This window comes from Lacerta agilis, chromosome 2 (genome assembly GCF_009819535.1).
Source record: "Lacerta agilis isolate rLacAgi1 chromosome 2, rLacAgi1.pri, whole genome shotgun sequence".
In the NCBI taxonomy this organism is placed as follows: Eukaryota; Metazoa; Chordata; class Lepidosauria; order Squamata; family Lacertidae; genus Lacerta; species Lacerta agilis.
The window spans coordinates 63,907,132-63,927,223 of NC_046313.1; the positions used below are offsets into that span (position 1 = coordinate 63,907,132).

The 20,092-nt window shown below is 46.1% G+C and overlaps 1 protein-coding gene across 6 annotated transcripts in view; it reads right to left on the minus strand.

Annotated features, from left to right (window-relative positions):
- EBF1 (EBF transcription factor 1) overlaps positions 1-16,136 on the minus strand; it is a 384,086-nt gene extending 367,950 nt beyond the window's left edge. For all 6 annotated transcript variants that reach the window (XM_033140381.1, XM_033140380.1, XM_033140379.1 and 3 more), the window contains exons 1-4: positions 15,194-16,136; positions 13,257-13,413; positions 12,580-12,643; positions 11,670-11,725 (exon numbers count right to left, since the gene is read on the minus strand). In XM_033140381.1, the coding sequence (XP_032996272.1) occupies positions 11,670-11,725; positions 12,580-12,643; positions 13,257-13,413; positions 15,194-15,327 (411 nt within the window). In that variant the 5' untranslated portion in view covers positions 15,328-16,136. The remainder of the gene's footprint in view (positions 1-11,669; positions 11,726-12,579; positions 12,644-13,256; positions 13,414-15,193) is intronic.
- Between the last annotated feature and the right edge of the window lie 3,956 nt (positions 16,137-20,092).

Here is a 20,092-nt window from a genome sequence, read left to right on the forward strand (position 1 = left end):
GAACTTAGAGCTGATTCATACTTTTCCATAATGGTGACTTACTTGGAAGTACTCCATGTTAAAATCCCTCTGTATGTGCAAAGTCAGTGCATGCAGATGAAGTGGGCTTTGGATGTGCAAGGAGAACTAGGGGTGGTTTGAAACATCCCATCTCCCTAAGGTGCCATGAGGCAGTTTCACCCAGACTCTGCCATGCGCCTCGCCGAATTGCTTGAATCAGCTCTAACCTACAAATCTCTGGGCTTGGAAACACAGAGAAACCCTCGTGTTAAAAGCGTTTGTGGTGATCCAGAGATCTCTTGCAGATGAGGGGGAATCTGCTGTGCAGAGACACAGAAAAAACATTCACAAGGGTGGAGTCTTGCACACAATTAAAGTGAATGAGGAAACCACTCTGTGTAAGGAGGTCTGGGTGCACATTGGAGTGCACAGAGTTCTGGATCTGGGCCACTATGTGCAAGTAAACACTATACTGCACTAGAATCATTGGTACTAATTCCTACATCAGATAGTACTTTTAAAAAACACACAATGATTTGCCTCTTGGAATTTTTAAGGAGTATTTACAAGTAGAGGTTTACCTGCAAATCATCATGACCAGGTTCCTTTTAATATATATCAATTATTTAAATAAATGAAGTTTTAGTCTACTGTGATTTTTTGCAGGTTTAGATTTTTTTAAAAAAAAAAAAAATTCCTAAAATCAAAAGGCAACACGAGCGATTGATGCTGTGGGGTTTGTATGTTATCAAGAGTGGACTTTTTTGACCGCAGGAATGGAAGAATACCAAAGGCTTAATTGCATTTGATATGTCAGGTTATCTGGGCGCTGCCAAAAAGCCAGCGAAGCTGGGGCAATGGTGTTTTGCGCTGAATAATTGATTTTGCATTTAATACAGCACAGTAGGGCCCCAAAGGATCCCACCCCCTGCTTAAGTAAGAACTGAAAATGTTGAAGCCCCACCACAGTGTGCATGCTCAGCTGCCAATCTTGCCAGCACCGGAGTCAATGTGAGTTTAATTGCAGCAACATCAGCTTCACTAGCAGCTACAAATAACAGCAAGCAGATTTAATTCCCTCCCTTTCTTCACTTCCTCTCCATGCATCTGCTATGCTTACTTAACCTCCAGGTACCTACTTTTTAAAAAACAAAACCCAGCTAAATAGCAATAATGAACAAACAGAGTCAACAGTGTGGTATCTAATCACCTGTCTGTTGTGTTTAACATCAGCAGTCCTTTTGCTTACGTGCATAACATCCTTAGCCTTGTGATGCACTGGGGGCTCACTTCAGTTTCTTTGCACTCAGCTATTATCAAGGCAACTGCATGCATTAAAACAGAAGACTCCTGCATGGTGGGGAGACGGACCCTGCCTACTTTTTTCAGCTCCCATTCTATGAGCTACATATAAGTAAAGGTAAAGGGCCCCCTGACCATTAGGTCCAGTCCTGTCCGATTCTGGGGTTGTGGCGCTCATCTCGCGTTACTGGCCGAGGGAGCCAGCATACAGCTTCCAGGTCATGTGGCCAGCATGACTAAGCCGCTTCTGGCGAATCAGAGCAGCGCACGGAAACACCGTTTACCTTCCCACCGGAGCGGTACCTATTTATCTACTTGCACTTTGACGTGGTTTCAAACTTCTAGGTGGGCAGGAGCTGGGACCGAGCAACAGGAGCTCACCCCATCACAGGGATTCGAACCACCAACCTTCTGATCAGCAGGTGGTTACCAAAAGTTTTGCATTTCCTTTAGGATTGCCAACTAGATAAAAGCAAAAGCAACCCTCTCCTGACCTGTAACAAAGCTTCAATTTGCATAAATCAGCAGGCACCACTTTTGCAGCTAAGCATTATCACCTGCCAATTGCTGCCTATCAAAGTGTGCTTGAAGAGAGCTGCATGTGCCGATTTAAAAGTTGGCAACCCTAACCCCCCTTCACACACACACACACACACACACACGTACGTACGTACGTGTTGGGTTGTGCAGGTGCTCCTCAGTATTTCCTTCTTTGCAAGAACAAAAAGGCAAGCCTGTTCTAGGAGCCTATTTGACCAAACACAATTTTACCTGCATTTCAGATTGTTTACTTACTGATAATAGCTGTTCAATGAATTACATTAAAAGGCATGCATGTGTTGGGAAGGGCCTTAGCTCAGTGGCAGAGCATTTGATTTGCATGTAGAAAGTCCCCGGTTCGATCCCTGGCATCTCCAGGTAGGGCTGGAAAAACTCCCTGCCTGAAACCCTGGAGAGCCACTACCAGTCAGTTTAGACCAGAGGTCGGCAACCTCCGGCCCATGGGCTGGATGCGGCCCACAAAAACTGCTTTACTGGCCCATGAGCTGCCCGCTCACTGAGCCGCCCGCTCGGCAAGTCCCCCATGTGCCGCGCTAAACTGGCACGGCTTGGGGACATGCCGAGTGGTGCCGGAAATGGTATCTGCGCATGCGCAGATGCCAGAAATCGCTTCTGCGCAGGCGCGGTTTTCGGCATCTGGGCATGTTCAGAAACAATTTCCTGCGCCGCGCACATGCGGAGACACAACTTCTGGCATCACGCTGCGCATGTCCGGACCACAGACGATCTCCGTGGGAATGATCCGGCCCATGGTCAGAAAACTTTGCCGACTCCTGGTTTAGACATTGCTTAGAAAGCATAAGGGACAGATACACTGATGTAACATTCCAACCAAGATTACCCCTACATTATATGTGAGCCTGGTCCATCCAAAGTGCTTAAGATCTGTGCACAAGCACCAGGGAAATTAGATCCATGTCACCCAACTATGTTGAGCAGGTTGGTGCACAATGCAGTGCACATGACCAACACCATGCAAAAGAGCATACAAAAAAAGGACAGGCCATGTTCTCAATGGCCAAGTCCCATGAGCACTTTGCCTGCTGCAGAGTGAAATCCAGTCAAACGGGAGGAAAGAGACCGTCTTGGGCAGAGAAACTGCAAGAAGTGGTCCTTAGTGTTTGTTCAATAAGCTGGCATTACAAGCAAGTGTCTAAAATGTTTCAGATACCGGTATTTAATTCATTAAGGGCCTGTGGAGAACAGCCTCTTGTTAACCCTCCCTTGCACCATTAGCAAGGCTAAAAAACAGCAAACTAGATTTATGGAACTCTAAGCTGCAATGAAGGGCCTGGAAGACCAAAATAATCCCACCGCACCCCCACCCCGTGTGAATTATCAGATAACAGGATACACAGGGTGCTACTCTGTTTTGGCTCTCTAAGCTACTGGCACAATATAAGAAGTGTGGGGCTGATTGGTTGGCTTACAGTTGCCGACTGTGCTCACAAACCATGGCGGCAAACATTTACAACGTTGGTTTCAGGACGGAAGGAAGAACAGTCTCAGATCTTTGCAGCTGACAGAAACTCAGGTCCCACTACAGGAAGTTGCTAAATTATTATTCATTTAAACACACACACACACACACACACACACACACACACACACACACACACACCACCCTTCTATTGTATGGTATATTGATCTAAATATTTCAAAATATTTTTCATGCTCTGTTCATGAAACCCAGACCTCTGGTGGGATAATTGTCAAAGTTATGCAGGGCTCTGCTCCAGTGAAACCCAGTTACAAAAGGAGATCAATAAATTAGGAAGAAGTGAAGTGAAAGTTCAACGGTATAAAGTTAGACTATTGTAGTACTAAAAATAATTTTGCAAATGTACACCATAACCCACATGGGTAAAGAAATAAACAACCATGTGATGTGGGTGTGTTTGTCATTTATAGTTTTAACTCTGGGGTGTGTCTTGATAGGAGGTTGGGAAAGTATATTAAAAAGGAGGCAATTAACTGCTTTCCCCTTATCTCCAACTAGGACCATTATGTTTATTAATTTAGAAATCACTTTTAATAAATGGCTTTTAGAAGACATCTGAAGGCAGCCCTGTTTAGGGAAGTTGTTAATGTTTGATGTTTTATCGTGTTTTTAATATTCTGTTGGGAGCTGCCCAGAGTGGCTGGGGAAACCAAGACAGATGGGCAGGGTATAAATAATAATAATAATAATAATAATAATAATAATAATAATAATAATAAATTATTATTATTATTATTATTATTAAAAACATTTCTACCCTGCTCTTCATTGCTAGTGATTTCAAAGTGGGTTACAAGTTAAAAGCAACATAAAAAATACTCAACAGCTTAAGGACAGGAGCAAATGCACTGAAACGCAAAGAGGCCATGACAAATAGTTTGACATTAAATGTTGAGGAAGGCCTGAGCAAAAAGTTCAGTCTTCAACTGGTGCCAAAAGCAGAACAGGATCAGCACCCATGCTATTCCAAAGGCAAGGTGCCCCCACCGAGAAGCCTCTGCCGCACAACGCTGCCAAACAAATATCAAAAAATGGTGAGGCTGTTGAGAGCCACCTTAGTTGACTTTAATATACAGGCTGATCTATAGGGGAGAAGGTGTTCCCTCAGGAATCGAGTTTCCAAGTTGTTTGGGGCTTTCTGTACACAAGTACCAAAACCACAAAACTGGCTCAGTCACATATTAGAAGCCACTGCAGTTCTTACAGTGCTCGCTGCAGGCCGCCCCTGACCAGAGGTGGATTTAAGGGAACACTGCTGGTTCACCCACACTGGGTGCCAAACCGAGAGTGAACAGCAACAATGATGAATAACAGAAAGTGAGAGGTGGGTGGGGGTGAATTTTGGCGTTGCACAGGGAGCCGCTGAAATTTTGAAGCCCACCACTGCTCTGACAGGAGCCTAGCCACTTGCAGCGAAACTTCCAGGGCAGCTTCACATAGAGTAATCCAGACACGAGGTTATCAGCACATGGGCCACAGTAGCCAGGTTCTCCCTGTCATGGGACGGCAACAGCTGGCAAACCAGCCAAAGCTGAAAAGAGGTGCTCTTCAACAACCATTATTCTAGGAGCAACCCAAACTATGCACTGGTTCATTCAGTATGAGTGCAACCCCCTCCAGAATAGGACCTCTGTCTCATTGGGATATATGTCAAACCACACTGAGGTTGTTGTTGTTGTTTTTAATGCACAGATTTGGATATTCCAGCAGGATGTGCTCTATAGCTGTCCTTGTTATTACAGTCGTAACTAACTTGTCCCATTAGCTGCAGTGTTACTTAGGAGCAACTAACTTTAGCTGGATCTGAGCCCATGGGTTGTATCCAACAACGTTGCTGAGCAGGCAGTACGGTTTTCATCTGCAGAATAGGGCAATAAGTTGTTTTTTTAAGCAATTTCTCCCCACCCGCTCCTCCAAATCTCTGAACCATATTTATGGCAGGTGAGGGGGGCTGCAGGGATGGGTGGTAGAATTGCCCCAAATTGCCAAAATCCCCTTTCTGCTGGCAGCAGTCTTCTGTTAGCTGAACAACACCAATGTGCATAAATGGTCACGAACCAATCCCTATATACATATATCCAGCAAATTATCTCTTACCACTTGGTATATCTGAGTGCTATCTAACATTATGCAGACAAATGGGTGTCCACAAAAAGAAGCGTTTTATACATCAGGTTGCATCCATAGGTCTGTGTCTGGAGAAGGGGCATAGGGTACCGTATTTAGATAATCATAAAATACCAATCACTCCCTAGAAAGATGGAGGGCACAAGGAGAAGGGGACGACAGAGGATGAGATGGATGGACAGTGTTCTCGAAGCTACTAACATGAGTTTGGCCAAACTGCAAGAGGCAGTGAAGGATAGGCGTGCTCTGGTCCATGGGGTCACGAAGAGTCGGACACAACTGAACGACTGAACAACAACAACAACAAAATACCAATCATAAGGGTTCAGACTATCATGTTGTATTGATAAAGCCTTGGAAATATTTAGGAATGAGTGCTTAGATTCTGGATTAAAATAATTTCCACTTGCAATATTTAACCAGCCACTAATTCTGATTTCCAGCTGCAGAGCAGCCTCTCGTTATTTGCTATAGTGTTTTAATACATAGAGCAATAAGGGATTGCCCAGACCGGCCCCCAAAATATAGTGATTATTTTTCTTGCTCAACAGCCCTAAACCAAAAGACGCTAATCATTCTTCTTATTCTCTCGTCCCTGGCATGTTGGCTCGCTAATCAACTTGAATTCACATGAATTAAATAAAATTCTTGCCCCCCTTAATATGTTTGTTTTCAACGCTTCTCAAACATTCACATGGAAACAACTCTAGCGTAAATATCCCAGAACAAATGGCTGTATATTATACAGGAGGGAGCAGTTGGGCTGCCAGACTGGGAATGCACTAGGCCATCTGGCCCAGGCAGTCGCTCCAAAATCCTCAGCTTTGTTTTCACCCCCAGACTCCAAACAACACATTTTCCACTGTGATGAGTTTACATTTTCCCAAACACACAGGTCCTGATCGTGCATGCAAATTTCAGACATCCTGCGTTATTCTCCGTATGAGGAAATTAAAATCACCTGCACTTTCTGACATGCAACCAAAGGAACACTGAAGCTGCTGGAACCTGGCTCGATTGCAAACTTTCTCTCTTGCGTTTTCAAAGGCGCATTGTGCTCGATAGCTCAGATTCTGCAGAGTTCTTTTCTGAATGGATTCATAATGTTTTAATCACCTATGTGCCAGCCACAGAACCATGCAATATGCTGAGCGGAGAGCTGATTGAATACCTGCGTGCACTGGCACAGCAGGAGCGTGGCAAAAAATGGAAAACTACATATGTACCATGTGCATCATACTCAGTGGCAGGGAGGGGAGGGAACAGACATCTATAGAGTTATTTGAAACAATGTTTGATGTAGCATCTAGAATGCCTTACATGGGGGGGGGGGAGTTCTGCAAGAAACAGCTCTACTTATTTCTGCTCTCAGCACTAAAGAGAACTTAACGTTGTTCAGTGAAGGGTATTGTTTATCAGGCTGCATACATGTATACACATCATTCCAGAGCTGAAAAGCACCCATGGCATCCAGCTTTATATTGCCAACATGTCCAATGCCAAGTGCGATATAGACACATAAAACACAACATGATACATGCACACGCTTGAAGGCTTTACCAATGTTAAAACTTCAGGGACAAATTCACATGTTTGGGGCAAGGGAAGTAAGATTGGGTGTTTGCTTATATGCAGTTACAGGTAGGTAGCCGTGTTGGTCTGCCATAGTCGAAACAGAATAAATAAATAAATAAATAAATAAATAAATAAATAAATTCCTTCCAGTAGCACCGTAAAGACTAAGATTGTTCTTGGTATGAGCTTTCGTGTGCATGCAGAGACAAAATTAATTCCCATAAGCCTAAATCAGCTCTCACTGAAGACCAATTGGGGTAAGCTTTGTCACTATACCAGGACCCAAGTCTAATTTCTTAGGCAGCATCTGAGACTGCTAAATATAGGCAAGCAGTTGCATGCAGGTACTGTCCCATTTAAGCCAACAATGGCTTATTCATGAGTAACTATTTCAAGATTTCTACCCAAAATATACCCTTGTCTATTCTTAGGATTTAGGGTTGTTGTTTTTTTAAACATACAGATGAAGTTGGGATAATATCCATGACTCATAAAATGCTATGATGACCTGCTTTATTTTTTTAAAAAAAGCAATATCTCAAGCCTAGCATCTGTCCATGACTTTCATACAGAGAGTCTCAGGCATCCAGACATTTAAACAAAGAAATAATACTAATACTAATACAATTGAATGGAAGTGATTGCAATCACTGTGGATAATAAACCATCTATTAAAGTTTATTTTTCTGAATTAAATGATTATATAGTTCAGTTACCTACATGCTTATGCCAATATCACTATAGATTAAACTACCACCCTTTCCCTTCAATGGTGTCTCTTCAGTGGCACATTCCTAGAGGCAAAAGGGACAACCTATTTGTTCATAAACCTTTTCAGGTTTTATTAAAAAAAATTTTTTTGCAACAAATGTCTTTGAAACAGTGACTGCCATGTAGAACAGTCATTGTTGATGATGGCAAGTGCACATGTCTCCCGCCGACGCCACCCCATTAAGGCATGCATGCTCCTGCCACAGTTTCATTTCGGAGTCATCATTCCATTATCCAATTTGTTCTGAGTCGTGTGTACTGGAATACTGCCCCTCTAAGTAGGTTGACAATATATGTTTAACTTGCATTAAAGATTAAATAATTTTTTTTTCAACCAGGCTTTGCACAATTTAATTACAAGCTGAAAGTTACTCGAGAATCTCCTATATATTATGCACACTCTGCACTAAACCGCTAGCGATGTCTCCAAATTTGGACACGCTGGCAAGCCATATGTAGCACTGACCTTCCTTCCTTGATTAAGTAGCGCACAGGCTTCAAGACTTCCCAAGCAAATTTGTTTCGAGCAGAAATTTAGCAAGCGTCTTTGCTTTCCAGAAATAATAATCAGATCACCACACACACACAAAAACTGATACAGCCACTGATTATCTTTAAAGGCACATGTGCCACTGCTGAGCACATTCATGGGCCTAACAAGGAAGCAAATACCACAACACACTTGTATCCACCAGCTTGCTATTTTCTACATTTACATCCAGAAGAGGCTTTTAATGTAGTTCTGTATCAACATTCTCCCTCAAATCTTTTTGGTTCTGTCTATGTTATTTGTCAGTGATACTCTTCTATCCCACCCCCAAACTCACAAAGGGGGGGGGCTGTATTTTTTCCTCACAGCAGATTTAGATACAGAAGGGGGTGGGGGAATTGAGACACCCTCCAAAGGTGATTATAGCCTGTAATATCTATATTGTAAATGCTACAAACAAAGGCTGCAATCCTGCATTCAGGCTGCTTAAATCTCACCATCGTATTTAAGCGAAGGATGGCAGACTATTCACCTTTTATTTTCTTAAGAAAACTCACAGATGATTTGACAACAATGCAATCATAAGCAAAGTGCCTTGTTAAGGAAAGTGCTTTAAAGCTATAGAAACTCAAATAGTCGCTTTCCACCAGGGGATCATAATTATGAAAGGTGGAAACATCATCTCTTGCATGACTGTAATATAAAAGCTGTTCGATTATAATATTTAATGGTATTTTTGTAACAATTCCTCATGAAATACACAAGACACACCCCAAAGCACTGTGAGGGCTTCTGCCAATTTAAATATGAGCTCACAGATCCATTTTCAGCCAATTCTGTTCACCACTTTTTCGAGACTTGCTGTTAGAGAATTGTTCCTGTTTTTGCTTCAGCCCCTGCTACAAACTGTTTCAAAAGAGTATCTTTCGATGAGCTGTATCTGAATGATGGAATTGTCTAACATAATTGCTTCATTTTTTTCCCTTTCTTTTTCTTTCTATTGTAAGACAGCCATCAATAGCAGGAAAAGATGTTTAGGGACCATCAAAGACAGTGTTCTAAAACAAACTCAGCACTTTGACCTTTCTGGTTTGGTGTCAAAAAGCCACCAAAAACAAAGACAAGCAATAAAAGTTTTTGAAGGCAGAATTTAAAACACCCAGAAACTGGTTTATAAATGTGCGAATGTTGGAGATTTTGTCTGACCCTTTTAAAGTGGAGCAAACCCCCCCCCCCCACACACACACACAAAAAAAACCAATCTTTTTAAATAGAGGAACAAAACTTGAATAGGACTATGTACCTCAACTGATTACTTTCAAATGTTTAACATGAGTGCTAATCAGATATGATTTTAAAGTCTTTTAATTTTAGATATTATTATTTTTTAAAAAGCAATGTTTTTAAATAAATCAGAGCGCAAAAATATTGTGATTTGGGGAGGCAAAATTGTTGCCTGCTGTTTTGGTTCTCTGTCTGTGTCTCTGTGTGTAGCCCTTTACCTGCAAACACAATTGCTTGGCTTTGAGCACACACACACACACTTGAGCCTTCTGAAGCAAATGTCATACTCAAAATTAGCCCGCATCACAGGAACAGCTCCCCATATTACAAATTAAAGCTAGGCTTGTATTTGAACGCAGCGTTTCTAAAACAGTCACTTAACCTTCCCGGCATACATTTCACTGCCTAGTTATACAGCTGCGAAGCTCTAATGATTTAATCGCTGTCCCCACCCCCCCACCCCCCACCCCCCAAAAAAAACAACCAAAAAAACACTAGCAATGTCATTGTAAATAAGCGAAGGATAAATATTTGCTACTCTGGCTGGTTGCTGTCTTTGCGTGGCTGTGTTTGTTTTCTATTTCTTTTCATTCGTATAATTAAAGTGAGTTGGGGGCGGGGGAGAGAAGAATCCTGTGATCTGAACGCCTTCAGGGAGTAGGAAGCCGCACTTTATTTATTTATTTATTTCGAACAGCAACTGTGCCTAATTAAAATTTAGGGTTTGGGGGGGAGACAAAATTAATCTCTGTGTGTGTGACAAATAACATTGCCCTCCCCGCCTCTCCTCCTCCTCCTCCTGGCCGCAACCCGATCTCAGTTCCTTATTTGGCCCTGGCCCATTAGAGAGGTTGGCGAGGAGTCTGTGACGGCGATCCTGTACCTTTAAGGCGGCGGCGCCATCACCCCGCCCTGGCTCCCGGCCAATCTAAAACCGGGAGCAGGAGGCGCTTTGCCCATCTCAGCCAAACGCCGCTTCCAAGGCGCTCTTTCGCCTGAGCTGTGCGCGGCTTGCTGTGGGCTCCGCAGCCGCAGGCGCGCTTTCCTTTCCAAGCGGATGGACTTCATCCCTCGCTCTCAGAGGCGAGATCTCCGTCATCTCATCGCTCCTGCTTTAGGCGGACTTTCCCCCTTTCGGGGGTTTCAGTGCCATCGCTTAAGCTCTGTGCTCTAACCGTTAGGACTGCTGGCTCTCTCCTCTACCTGGACTTTAAGAGGCTAGGAATTTGGAGTAGGAAATGCGAGGGTGGGGAAAAGAGAGAGAAATCCTTCGCACCTAATGCGCCCCGATGGCAACCGTCCGCTCTTAACAGAATCATAGAATTACAAAGGACCCTCAGGATCATCTAGTCCAACCCCTCGCAATGCAGGAATATATATATATATAGATGCCCCGTACAGGGATCGAACCAGAAGATAAGGCGCGTTTGAAAACTCTGGCCGATGTTAGAAAATATCCTCCGGCTCTCGCCCAAGAAATCAGGTCTTTGTGGGACTGGTTTGGATAGGAGTTTATCAACTTCACCCGGCCGTGCAAAGCCAGGATCCGCGCGCAGACAGTTGGAACCAAGGTCTATCGAGCCAAGTGGGGTTTACTTCGGGGTAAACTTGGCCAGGACAGCAAATGGGGCTGAAATTGAATTGGTATCTTGGGGTCGGGAGAAGAGAAAAGCCCGCCCCCCCTACCCTCCCCTCCTTTGACTAATGTGCTAATCTGTGTCAAGTTGCCCGAGGGGCTGCGCCTTCCCCCAAGAAGAGGTACTGGGCTGCACGGCCTGTCGCAGCGCGCACACAAAAGCTGCCGCACGTTACGCGCCTTGACCTCACTCGGCGCGCTCCTCACGTCGATAGCCGGCTCAGCAATTCTGAGGACGCACACAGGCAACCAACCAACTGGTCCCCCGAGCCAGCCCCCAATCTCAGCTTCTTGCAACCCGCGACGAACCGAACCAAACGCGTTGCCTGCGCCCCCCCCCCCCCCTCCAACCACTCCGGACACAGCTTGATCTTTCCGAGGGAGAAAGTATACAGGCACGAATTAAGACGGGAGGAACTTACTTGTTTTGTCATGGAGTCGATTAAGCGGACATAAAAATCTTGTTCTGTTCTGATCCCTACGACCAGGAGAGGGGGAATGGGGAGTGGGGAAGAGAAATAAATTAATCAAGAGCGTCGTTACCATTAATAATGCAGAAAATGACAAAATGGACAGATCGGTGTTTTCTTGAACTTCAGTTACTCGACTGTCCAGGAGCAAGAAGGGAAGGGCCTTGGAACCGATTGTCATAATAATCACCATTATTGTTACTGTTATTTATTGTCATCATTACCAAGCACAACCCTAAAAAAAAATTGGGGGGATGGATCGTGAAAATAACAAGGACGTTAGCATTCCGAAAAGCAAGTGAACCCGGGTTCAAATTCCTTGTCACTCCACCATGCACACAAACACTTCGAGAGAGTGGAGGCGAAAATAAGAGTTTTCCCTCTTTTGCTTGAGTTTGACTGCATGGTCGTAGCCAATATTTTTTGGGGGGACAGGCCTTTTATTAGGGGAGCAGGCCTTTGGGGGACAGAACCTCCGTTTGCTATGTATTTTTACTGATTTATATTGATTTGGAGGGGGGGCAGCTGCCCCTTCCTGCTCCGCCTTGGCTACGTCCATGTTTGACTGACCAAAGTGGAACGTTGTGTCTGGTGAGCTGGAAACACGCAAAGCGAAAGCAGTCGCCACGTGGGGAAGGAAAGAGAATCTGTCCTGTCTTATGGGTCTACTGGAGAGGTGGCTTTCCCCCTTTTCTTTTCCTCTGATCCATTTCCCCACTAAAGCATCCCAACGAGGCGAGCCCTTCTCCCCTCCTCGGCTTCTCACTTCCAGGAGTAAACAGTTCAAGAGCCAGGGAGCTCCCTAGAGCTTTCAAGCCGCCGCGAGCTGTCAGGGTTGGGCAGAGCCAGGAAAGGGGCTCACCATTGCTGTAGAGGAGCTGCAGTCGGTAATGGATCCCGTTGTTCGTCTTTTCGCTGTTGGCTTCCTGAATGGAAAAGGGGCGCACACATATAAGAACGATCGCAGACCACCGGGACGCTCCAAACTCACTCTGCGCTTTTCTTTACTTTGTTCTTAGTTTCTACACAAACACCCACCCACACATCCCGCTTTCTTTTTTTTTTTTCCTTTTTCCCATTCAAGCGGGGATTTAGCTTGAAGCACTTAACCAAAAGTGCCTAAAGGAAGAGAGAGAAGGCTGGGGCAGGGCTGCAACCGAAGAGAAGCCCAGGGATGGAGGGGGCACGCCTTCATGTCACGAAGACAATCGACGGGGTGGGGGCGTTGTAGTGGCACGAAGTTGTCAGACTGGCTCAATTTGGGTGGAGGTTCTGAGGGAAGAAAGGGACCCTGTGAGCGTTTGGAAGGCGAATCGTCTGGTAGGGATTTTGCAAAGGCAATGTTATGCCCCCGCTCCCAATAGCGTGCAAAATAGTTGCAAAACTAATTTTAAGGCATGGAGGTGTGGAATTGCGCTCCCTCCCTCTCTCTTTCTCTCTGGTGATGGGCTGTGCAAGGGGTGGGGGAGGGTTACAATTCGCAGGTGAGACAATCGGAGCCTCTTCACCACCCACCCACCACTTCACACGTTCACTTACTTTCTCCTTCTCCACGAAGCCCACGAAGGCGGTGCGCTCGATCTCCACCGGCTGCCCCTGCCGGTCGTACAGAGCCAGCACGAAGTGGAAGAAGTTCGATTTCCTCAAGTTGGAAGGCGGCTGCTTCTCGAAATGTGCCCGGGCCAGGCCCACCCCGCTGCGGCCAAAGACACACACGATTAGAGAGCCCCGAGGCGGTCCCAAGACCCTCTTAACTCCCATCTCCAAGGGGGTCTCTCTCCCACATGCCACCCCTGCCCGCCTTTCTGGGCACCCTCGCTGGAGTTAGGGCACTAGACGCCACGGAGTAAGGGGCGCCTGGGCTAGCGAGCCGAAAAGCACTGGGCTAGCGAGCCGAAAAGTCCCGGGCCAGGGCCCCGCACGGCTTTCTAAAATTCCCAGCAAGCTTTCGGGTCACAGCTCAAGGGCCCTCACCTACGTCCATTTCAGGCCTGGTCCTCCTATTCTCCAATAGAAAATTCTGTGAAACTCACTAGCCCGAAGGATAAACCAGAGCAGGTGGCTCAGTCCTACAGGGGAGGCAAACTTATTGATTCAGCTATTTTGTTGTCTGTCTTTCTTTCTTTCTTTCTTTCTTTCTTTCTTTCTTTCTTTCTTTCTTTCTTTCTTTCTTTCTCTCTCTCTCTCTCTCTCTCTCTCTCCAGTGTTAGAGCGCATGGCTCTTCGGAGCCAGAAAGGAAGAAACCATGCTCTCCAAAGTGATTATGATTTTATTTTATTTTTGAAACACTTATTTTGCTCCTGAACTCCCCGCCTCCTCCACCCACAAACCTTCTATTTCCACTTTGTTAAGCTCAGGTTGAATTATAGATTGCTTTAAGCTGCCGGAGATAGCTGAGCTTTGCTTTCCCAGCGCTGTTCCTTCGAAGTCCCCTCTGCTCTGGCCTCAGCTGTCAGGGAAACCCGCCATGTGCCTTATCTTTCCGCCCGAGCTTTTAAGAGCGCCTCTGGCTCCATCGCCTCTCCGGTTCTTTGCAGTGGGAACCATCCCGCCACAGGCTGCCTGGGAAAACTTTAAGCATTTCAACCTTTGGGTTGTCCCTGCAGAACTTTCCCTTCCTCAGAGGGGCATTTTTATTGCGGATGGTACTGGGCAGAGAAGGATGGACGTGAAATACAGACGAACATGACTGTTAAAACCGAGAGTTGGCTCTTAGTTCCAGATCCGTCTTAGCAAATGCGCCCCAGGCTGCAATCCGAACCGGGGCTAGCTTGGAGGCGAGTCCCACGGCAATAATTCGGACTTGCTTCCGCGCAAACACGGACATCAAGAGGGGTGTGTGAAAGAGAAAGATTTAGAGGTGTCCGGGACAGAGGCTTTGCAGAATGCAAGGCTGTGGCGGGCGGGAAGGGCATCCGCGAAGGAGGAGGATGACTCCCAATAAATGTTGCAAAGGTTTTGCAGAAGGGACACACACACGCGTCTAGCGTTGTGCATCTAGAAAAGTTCATTGCCTGTTGCAACTCACACACACACAAAAATCGAGGCTTTGGGAGGGAAAGGGGGTCAATTCGTATTAGTGCTTATATCTTCTGGAGGGTTATGCTTGGGATAGAAGTGTTGCTATTAATGTAGCTTTTTTGAGAGATGGAGAGACGGTTATGAGGCTGGGGGCATCGGAAGAGTAAACATATTGTGAAAACCTTTTTGGGGAGGAGGAGGAGTGAAAATGTAAAGTGTGAGCGAGAGACAGAGAAAGACGTGTTTGCCCAGCTAGGAAGGAAGAGCCAACGCGCGTAAAGACGCCACTGACAAGGCGCTTGCAACAACAAAAAGTGCCCCCAGCGCAAAAGTCCTGCAGGCAAAAAGTCGGCTGCGGAGAGCTGCTGTTGCTGGAGAGGTAGCCTGCCGAGACAGGAAGGGAGAGGAGGGCAAGGCAAGGGGAGCGAGGGATGCTGCGCCAGCGCCTACGTACCTCTGCGCGGCCGTGTTTGCATCCAGGACGCCGGCGCCCTGCATCCAGGTCCTGACCGCGTTCATGCCCGCGCCGAGGGGCTCTTCCTTCATGCTGCTCCCACTCCGCTGAATGCTTTCCTGGATCCCAAACATGAATTAAAAGCAACCAGGACCCTGCCTTCTTCTTAAAAAATACTAATAATATTATAGATCTAAGAGAGAGAGAACGACAACAATACAAAACACAACAACAAAGAATAGTGTTGATGATAATAAATCGCCAGGGAGTGTTTTTTTTTATAATCTTGCTTTCTCTCTCTCTCTCTCTCTTTCTCGCTCTTTGCTTTGCTTTCTTTCTTTTTCTCTGGAACCGCTGCTGGAATCAAAGCAAATCAGAGAAAATCAAACACAGACATTGAAAGGGAGAAGCAGCAGCAGCGGGGGAGGAAAAACAAAACGAGCGAGAATCCAGAGGGGGACCGAAATCGCCCTCCCCCGGGTTGGCCGCGGATGCTCTTGGCTTGGCTGGTGGCGAGCTGGTTCTTGTCGAGGCTGAGTGGCGGAGTGGCCTTTGGAGAAGAAGAATAACAACAATAATATTTTTAAAAAAATGATGATGATGACGATGACGATCGTTTGTTCGCTGGCCGGGATCGCGCCAGAAGCCGGAGAACGAAGGCGCCGTCCCCGTTCCGCGCCGAAGTCACCCTCTTTGGGATCGCTGGAGAAAGAAGGCAGTTTAAGAAACAATAGGATCGACTGGAGCGGCGGCGGCGGCTTTTGCGGCGGCGGCGGCGGCGGCGGCGCCCTTGGCTACCTCAAGTGTCATTTTCCAGTGACAAGAGAGCGGCAAGTTTGCTGCCTCCCGCGCGCTCTTCTTTCTGGTGCCTTTTCTTCCTGCTTTTCTTTCCCTCCAGCCAAAGATCTTTCCCCTCTCTTTCTTTAATATGTATATATTAATATATATATTTGCTTTTTTTCTTTCTCCGGGGCTCCTCCGGCTCCTCTCTCTCTCCTGCCTTTCTTCACCACCGCAGGAAGCTCCCTGCCTGCCTGCCTGGCTGCTGGAGAGAGCGAGAGAGGAAGACACGCCGGCAAAGGTAAGCAGCAGGAGCAGGAGCAGCAGCAGCAGCAGCCTCCGTGGGTGGACGGCGATCCTCTTGGCTTCTTCCCTCCCCCCTTCTTCCCTCCCCCCCACGCGCTCGAACCGGAGTGATTTGCAGTCTTTCCCAATGGAATCCGCTTCGACTCTCCCCGCAGCCAAACACGAGCGCAGCAGCCCCAGCGGGCAGGGGGCGGGGCCCGGCCAAAGCCCGGCGCCGCCCTCTTCATTTGCATAGCGTCACAACTTCCTCGGCCGCGCCGCGGCTCGCCAATGGGCGGCGAGGAACTCCGAGGTGCGTCGCGCGGCGGGCCGGGGAGACACGCCCCGCTCATTAGCATCGCCCCGCCCCCTCGCCTCGCCGGGAAAAGACCGGAGAAAGTTGCCAGCGAGGGCGCGAGAGCCGCGGGCGGCGAGGAGGAAGGAAGGAAGGGGAAAAGGGGACAGGATCGGGTTGGGAAGAGGCAGGATCGGAGTGGAAAGGCGCAAATGCAGGCGGAGAGCAGCGCGCTTGCTCTCCGGCAGCCTCGTGGTGTTGTTTTTGTTTTTAAACGCGTGGAAGTTCGGGATGGCGAGGCGCGCCGTCGAGCAACTGATTCCTCGCTCTTGGCCTCTCGCGATCCCATCGCTAAGCCAAAGGTGGCTGCGTTTGGGTTTCTTTTTCCCTCCCTAGCACATCGAGTTTAATATTTCCAATATAGCAGCCTTTCCCAGTTCCCACCCGATCGAAGGAGGCGAGTTTGCCCTCGAGGTTTCGCGTGAAATGGGCACAGGGACCAAGGTCCTCCTTCTTCCCGCTGCCTCGACGATTCGTCCGCCGCTAGTTCCAAAGTTACGTGCCCAAGGTGCGGGTGGTGTTAACCACAAAAAATACAATCAAAATTTTTGAAAGAGAGGAACGTCCTCCAATGCTGCTGCTGTTGCGGGCCTCAGTGACAGGCTCTTCCGACTGGATGCAACCACCATCACACTTTCCATAATGGAGACGATTTTGTGAGCACAGCTGTCACCCACCACCAAGCTGGTGTTCCTCTTTAAAAAAAGAGCAGATGATCCGTCCTCATTGTTACATTTCACTCTCACGACCGATTGTACAGTTCCCCCCTCACCCCATCATCGAGAAATTCGTGGGATTTGTTTCTAATTTATAGACGGACGAGGTCATAAGGCAGATGCCTGCAAAAAAAAACCGAAACAGAAGCACCCACACAAAATATGCCTTGTGTTTTTTTTAAAATAAGAACCCGTCGTTCGGAGTCTTCGTTGCGCAGATAGCTCAGCGCGTTTGTTTGTTTATTAATTATTATCATTATCATTATTATTATTATTATTATTATTATGTCTCTCTCGTCCTCCCTTATCTCTTTTCACGTGGCCTCCACATAGCAGAAGTCACTCTCCGACGAGGAAGTGCATTAAAATTATTATTTCTTTTCTCCTTTACTAATAAAGCAAGGGCGCATCAGTTTAAAAAGTGCCTAATGGGGCTCATTTTATCCCTCTTTCAAATCCAGGAAGGTCGGGTAATTTTTTATTTTTATTTTTAGCATGGGGAGCGGTGGGGCGGAATGGAGAAAGGACTCTTTCCTGAAAGAAAAGAGTTTCACTTCAGTTTAGAACGATTTCCATTCCGGGATAGGATGGTGATGGTCTTTCATTCCTGTTATCCGGAGTCTTGGAAACACGTGTCTCGAATAGGACGCTGTGGTTCAAATGGACGGGGTTAGCGGCGATGGGTTTTTAAATTTAAAATATATATAAACGCAAGCCCACTATTTTCTTTTTCTTGCTTGGTTGTTCCGAGAAAGAGAAGACGACGAAGACAGTTAAAAGAAACCCAGTGATGCATGCACACGAGCGCCACACGTGTAACACGTATCTTTATGGCAGTTTCTTCGCACAAACGCTCTCAAGAACCACCCCTCTCTCTCCCGAGAGAGAGAGAGAGAGAAATTACATACCCATACACGCACACTCTGCAACATTTCCGCTGCAAGCAGCGTTCTGGAACCGACTCAAATTCTGTAACTGACTTAAGTCTCCGTGAGTCAAAACTCTCCCCGCGTTCCCTTTCCTTCCTCTCTCGATCGCCTTGATCGCCAAGTGCCAGAGCCTCCCGCTTTTTCGTACTTGACGTCTAGTGGGACATCTTCGTGCGTGCCTCCTAACTGCTTATCTTCCCTAAAAGTGATCTAGCCCTCCGCCCCAAACCTCTCCATGCGTGTAGGATTCTCCCCAAAGAGCAACTTCTCATCAGTGGTGCTAGCATATGGAGAGGGGCTCCTGACAAGCCTGGTCAGCCTTTTTATAATAATGTGGCGCAAAAACAAACGCTTTATCCTCCCAGGGAAAATCAACGGATCGTTAGGAAGTTGCAGCCGGAGACTTGACTTGTTCTTTTCTCTTTTCCTGCCCAAAGACTGCGGGCTTGCCTAGTATCCTCTCCCAGCCCTTCTCGCAAAGAAGACTAAATTCAGGGTGGCTTTCTCCGACTTTCTTTCTTTCTTTCTTTTTGTCCGTGTCTACATGTGTAAATCTGTACAGGTGTTGCATCGACGTTGTTCACGCTTGCAAAAACATGCAAATAATGTGGTTCTAACACCTTCATCTGTATTGCAGCGTATTGATAAAGAGCCTCTTTCAAAATTCACTTGCCTCAATATGCAGATAATATAACAAATGATTATAGATAGACACACCCACACACCCACACACACACCCCAGTTTATAAACTGATTTCCAGGAAGGCAGACAGTGTAACCACTGACAGAGATTTGATTTCATTTATTTCCATGGGGCCATTTTGAACATCCATAGCTCTTTGTAGGTACTTCTGTCTGCCTGTATTTCAAATTAATATTGAATGAAGAGGGCAACACATGTATGCAGCATTGTGTCTGAAACCCAACAAGTTAAAGACTGCTGCGAGTACAAAATTCAGCTTCATTTTGACTGACATCGGTGCCTATATTTGTGAAGATCAGGAAATCTGGCAATTGAGTACATTGCTTTACCAGAGTTCCACTGAGTATACAAATAGAGGCATGTGCTGTACAGGGTTCATCTGAGTTGAATGGTGAATGGCCATAAAATCTGCATTGTGCGCAGGCTTAATATTTAATATTCCTATGTAGACTTTTACTGATATTATCATTATTATTTTCTGCAAACCATCTGGGATCCTTATGGTGATGGGTGGACCAGAAATCCTCTAGATATGAATAAATATTAAACTAACAGAGTCAGCAGGATTTCACACATCACCTGGTCAACACAGAATAATACCTGCATTTATGTACATTCTCCATTCAACTTAATCAAACACATGCACAGTCAATTTCACTAGTGGGAGGTAGCTGGCTTCAAATATACCTGAAAGTCCCAAAGCCTGAGGACTTGGTACTCTGCTCCTTATTCCAAGTTTCGTAGGCATGGGCATAGCCATGGGGTGCAGGGGGGCAGCTGCCCCCCAATCAAGTTACTAATTAAAAATATTTAATTGACCAATTGTGTCGCCGATAACTCAATTCTGCCCCCTCCTAGCATAAAACCTACTCCCACCTAAAATAAGCCCATGTTTATAGGACATGGTTGTAATTAGTGGTGAAGGCACTCAAAAATAAACCCACTTTTTGAGCTGAAATTAACTTCCTAAGAATTAGTTTTCTAAGATTCTTTTAAACTTTCTCCTTTGCAAAGTTGGAGTCAAATATTCTCCAGGTATTCTCTGGATGCTTGAATACTCTTTGAATATCATCTAAAATATTTTGTTGTTGTTCAGATATAACACCCAACAATAACAGATATTGGCCAACT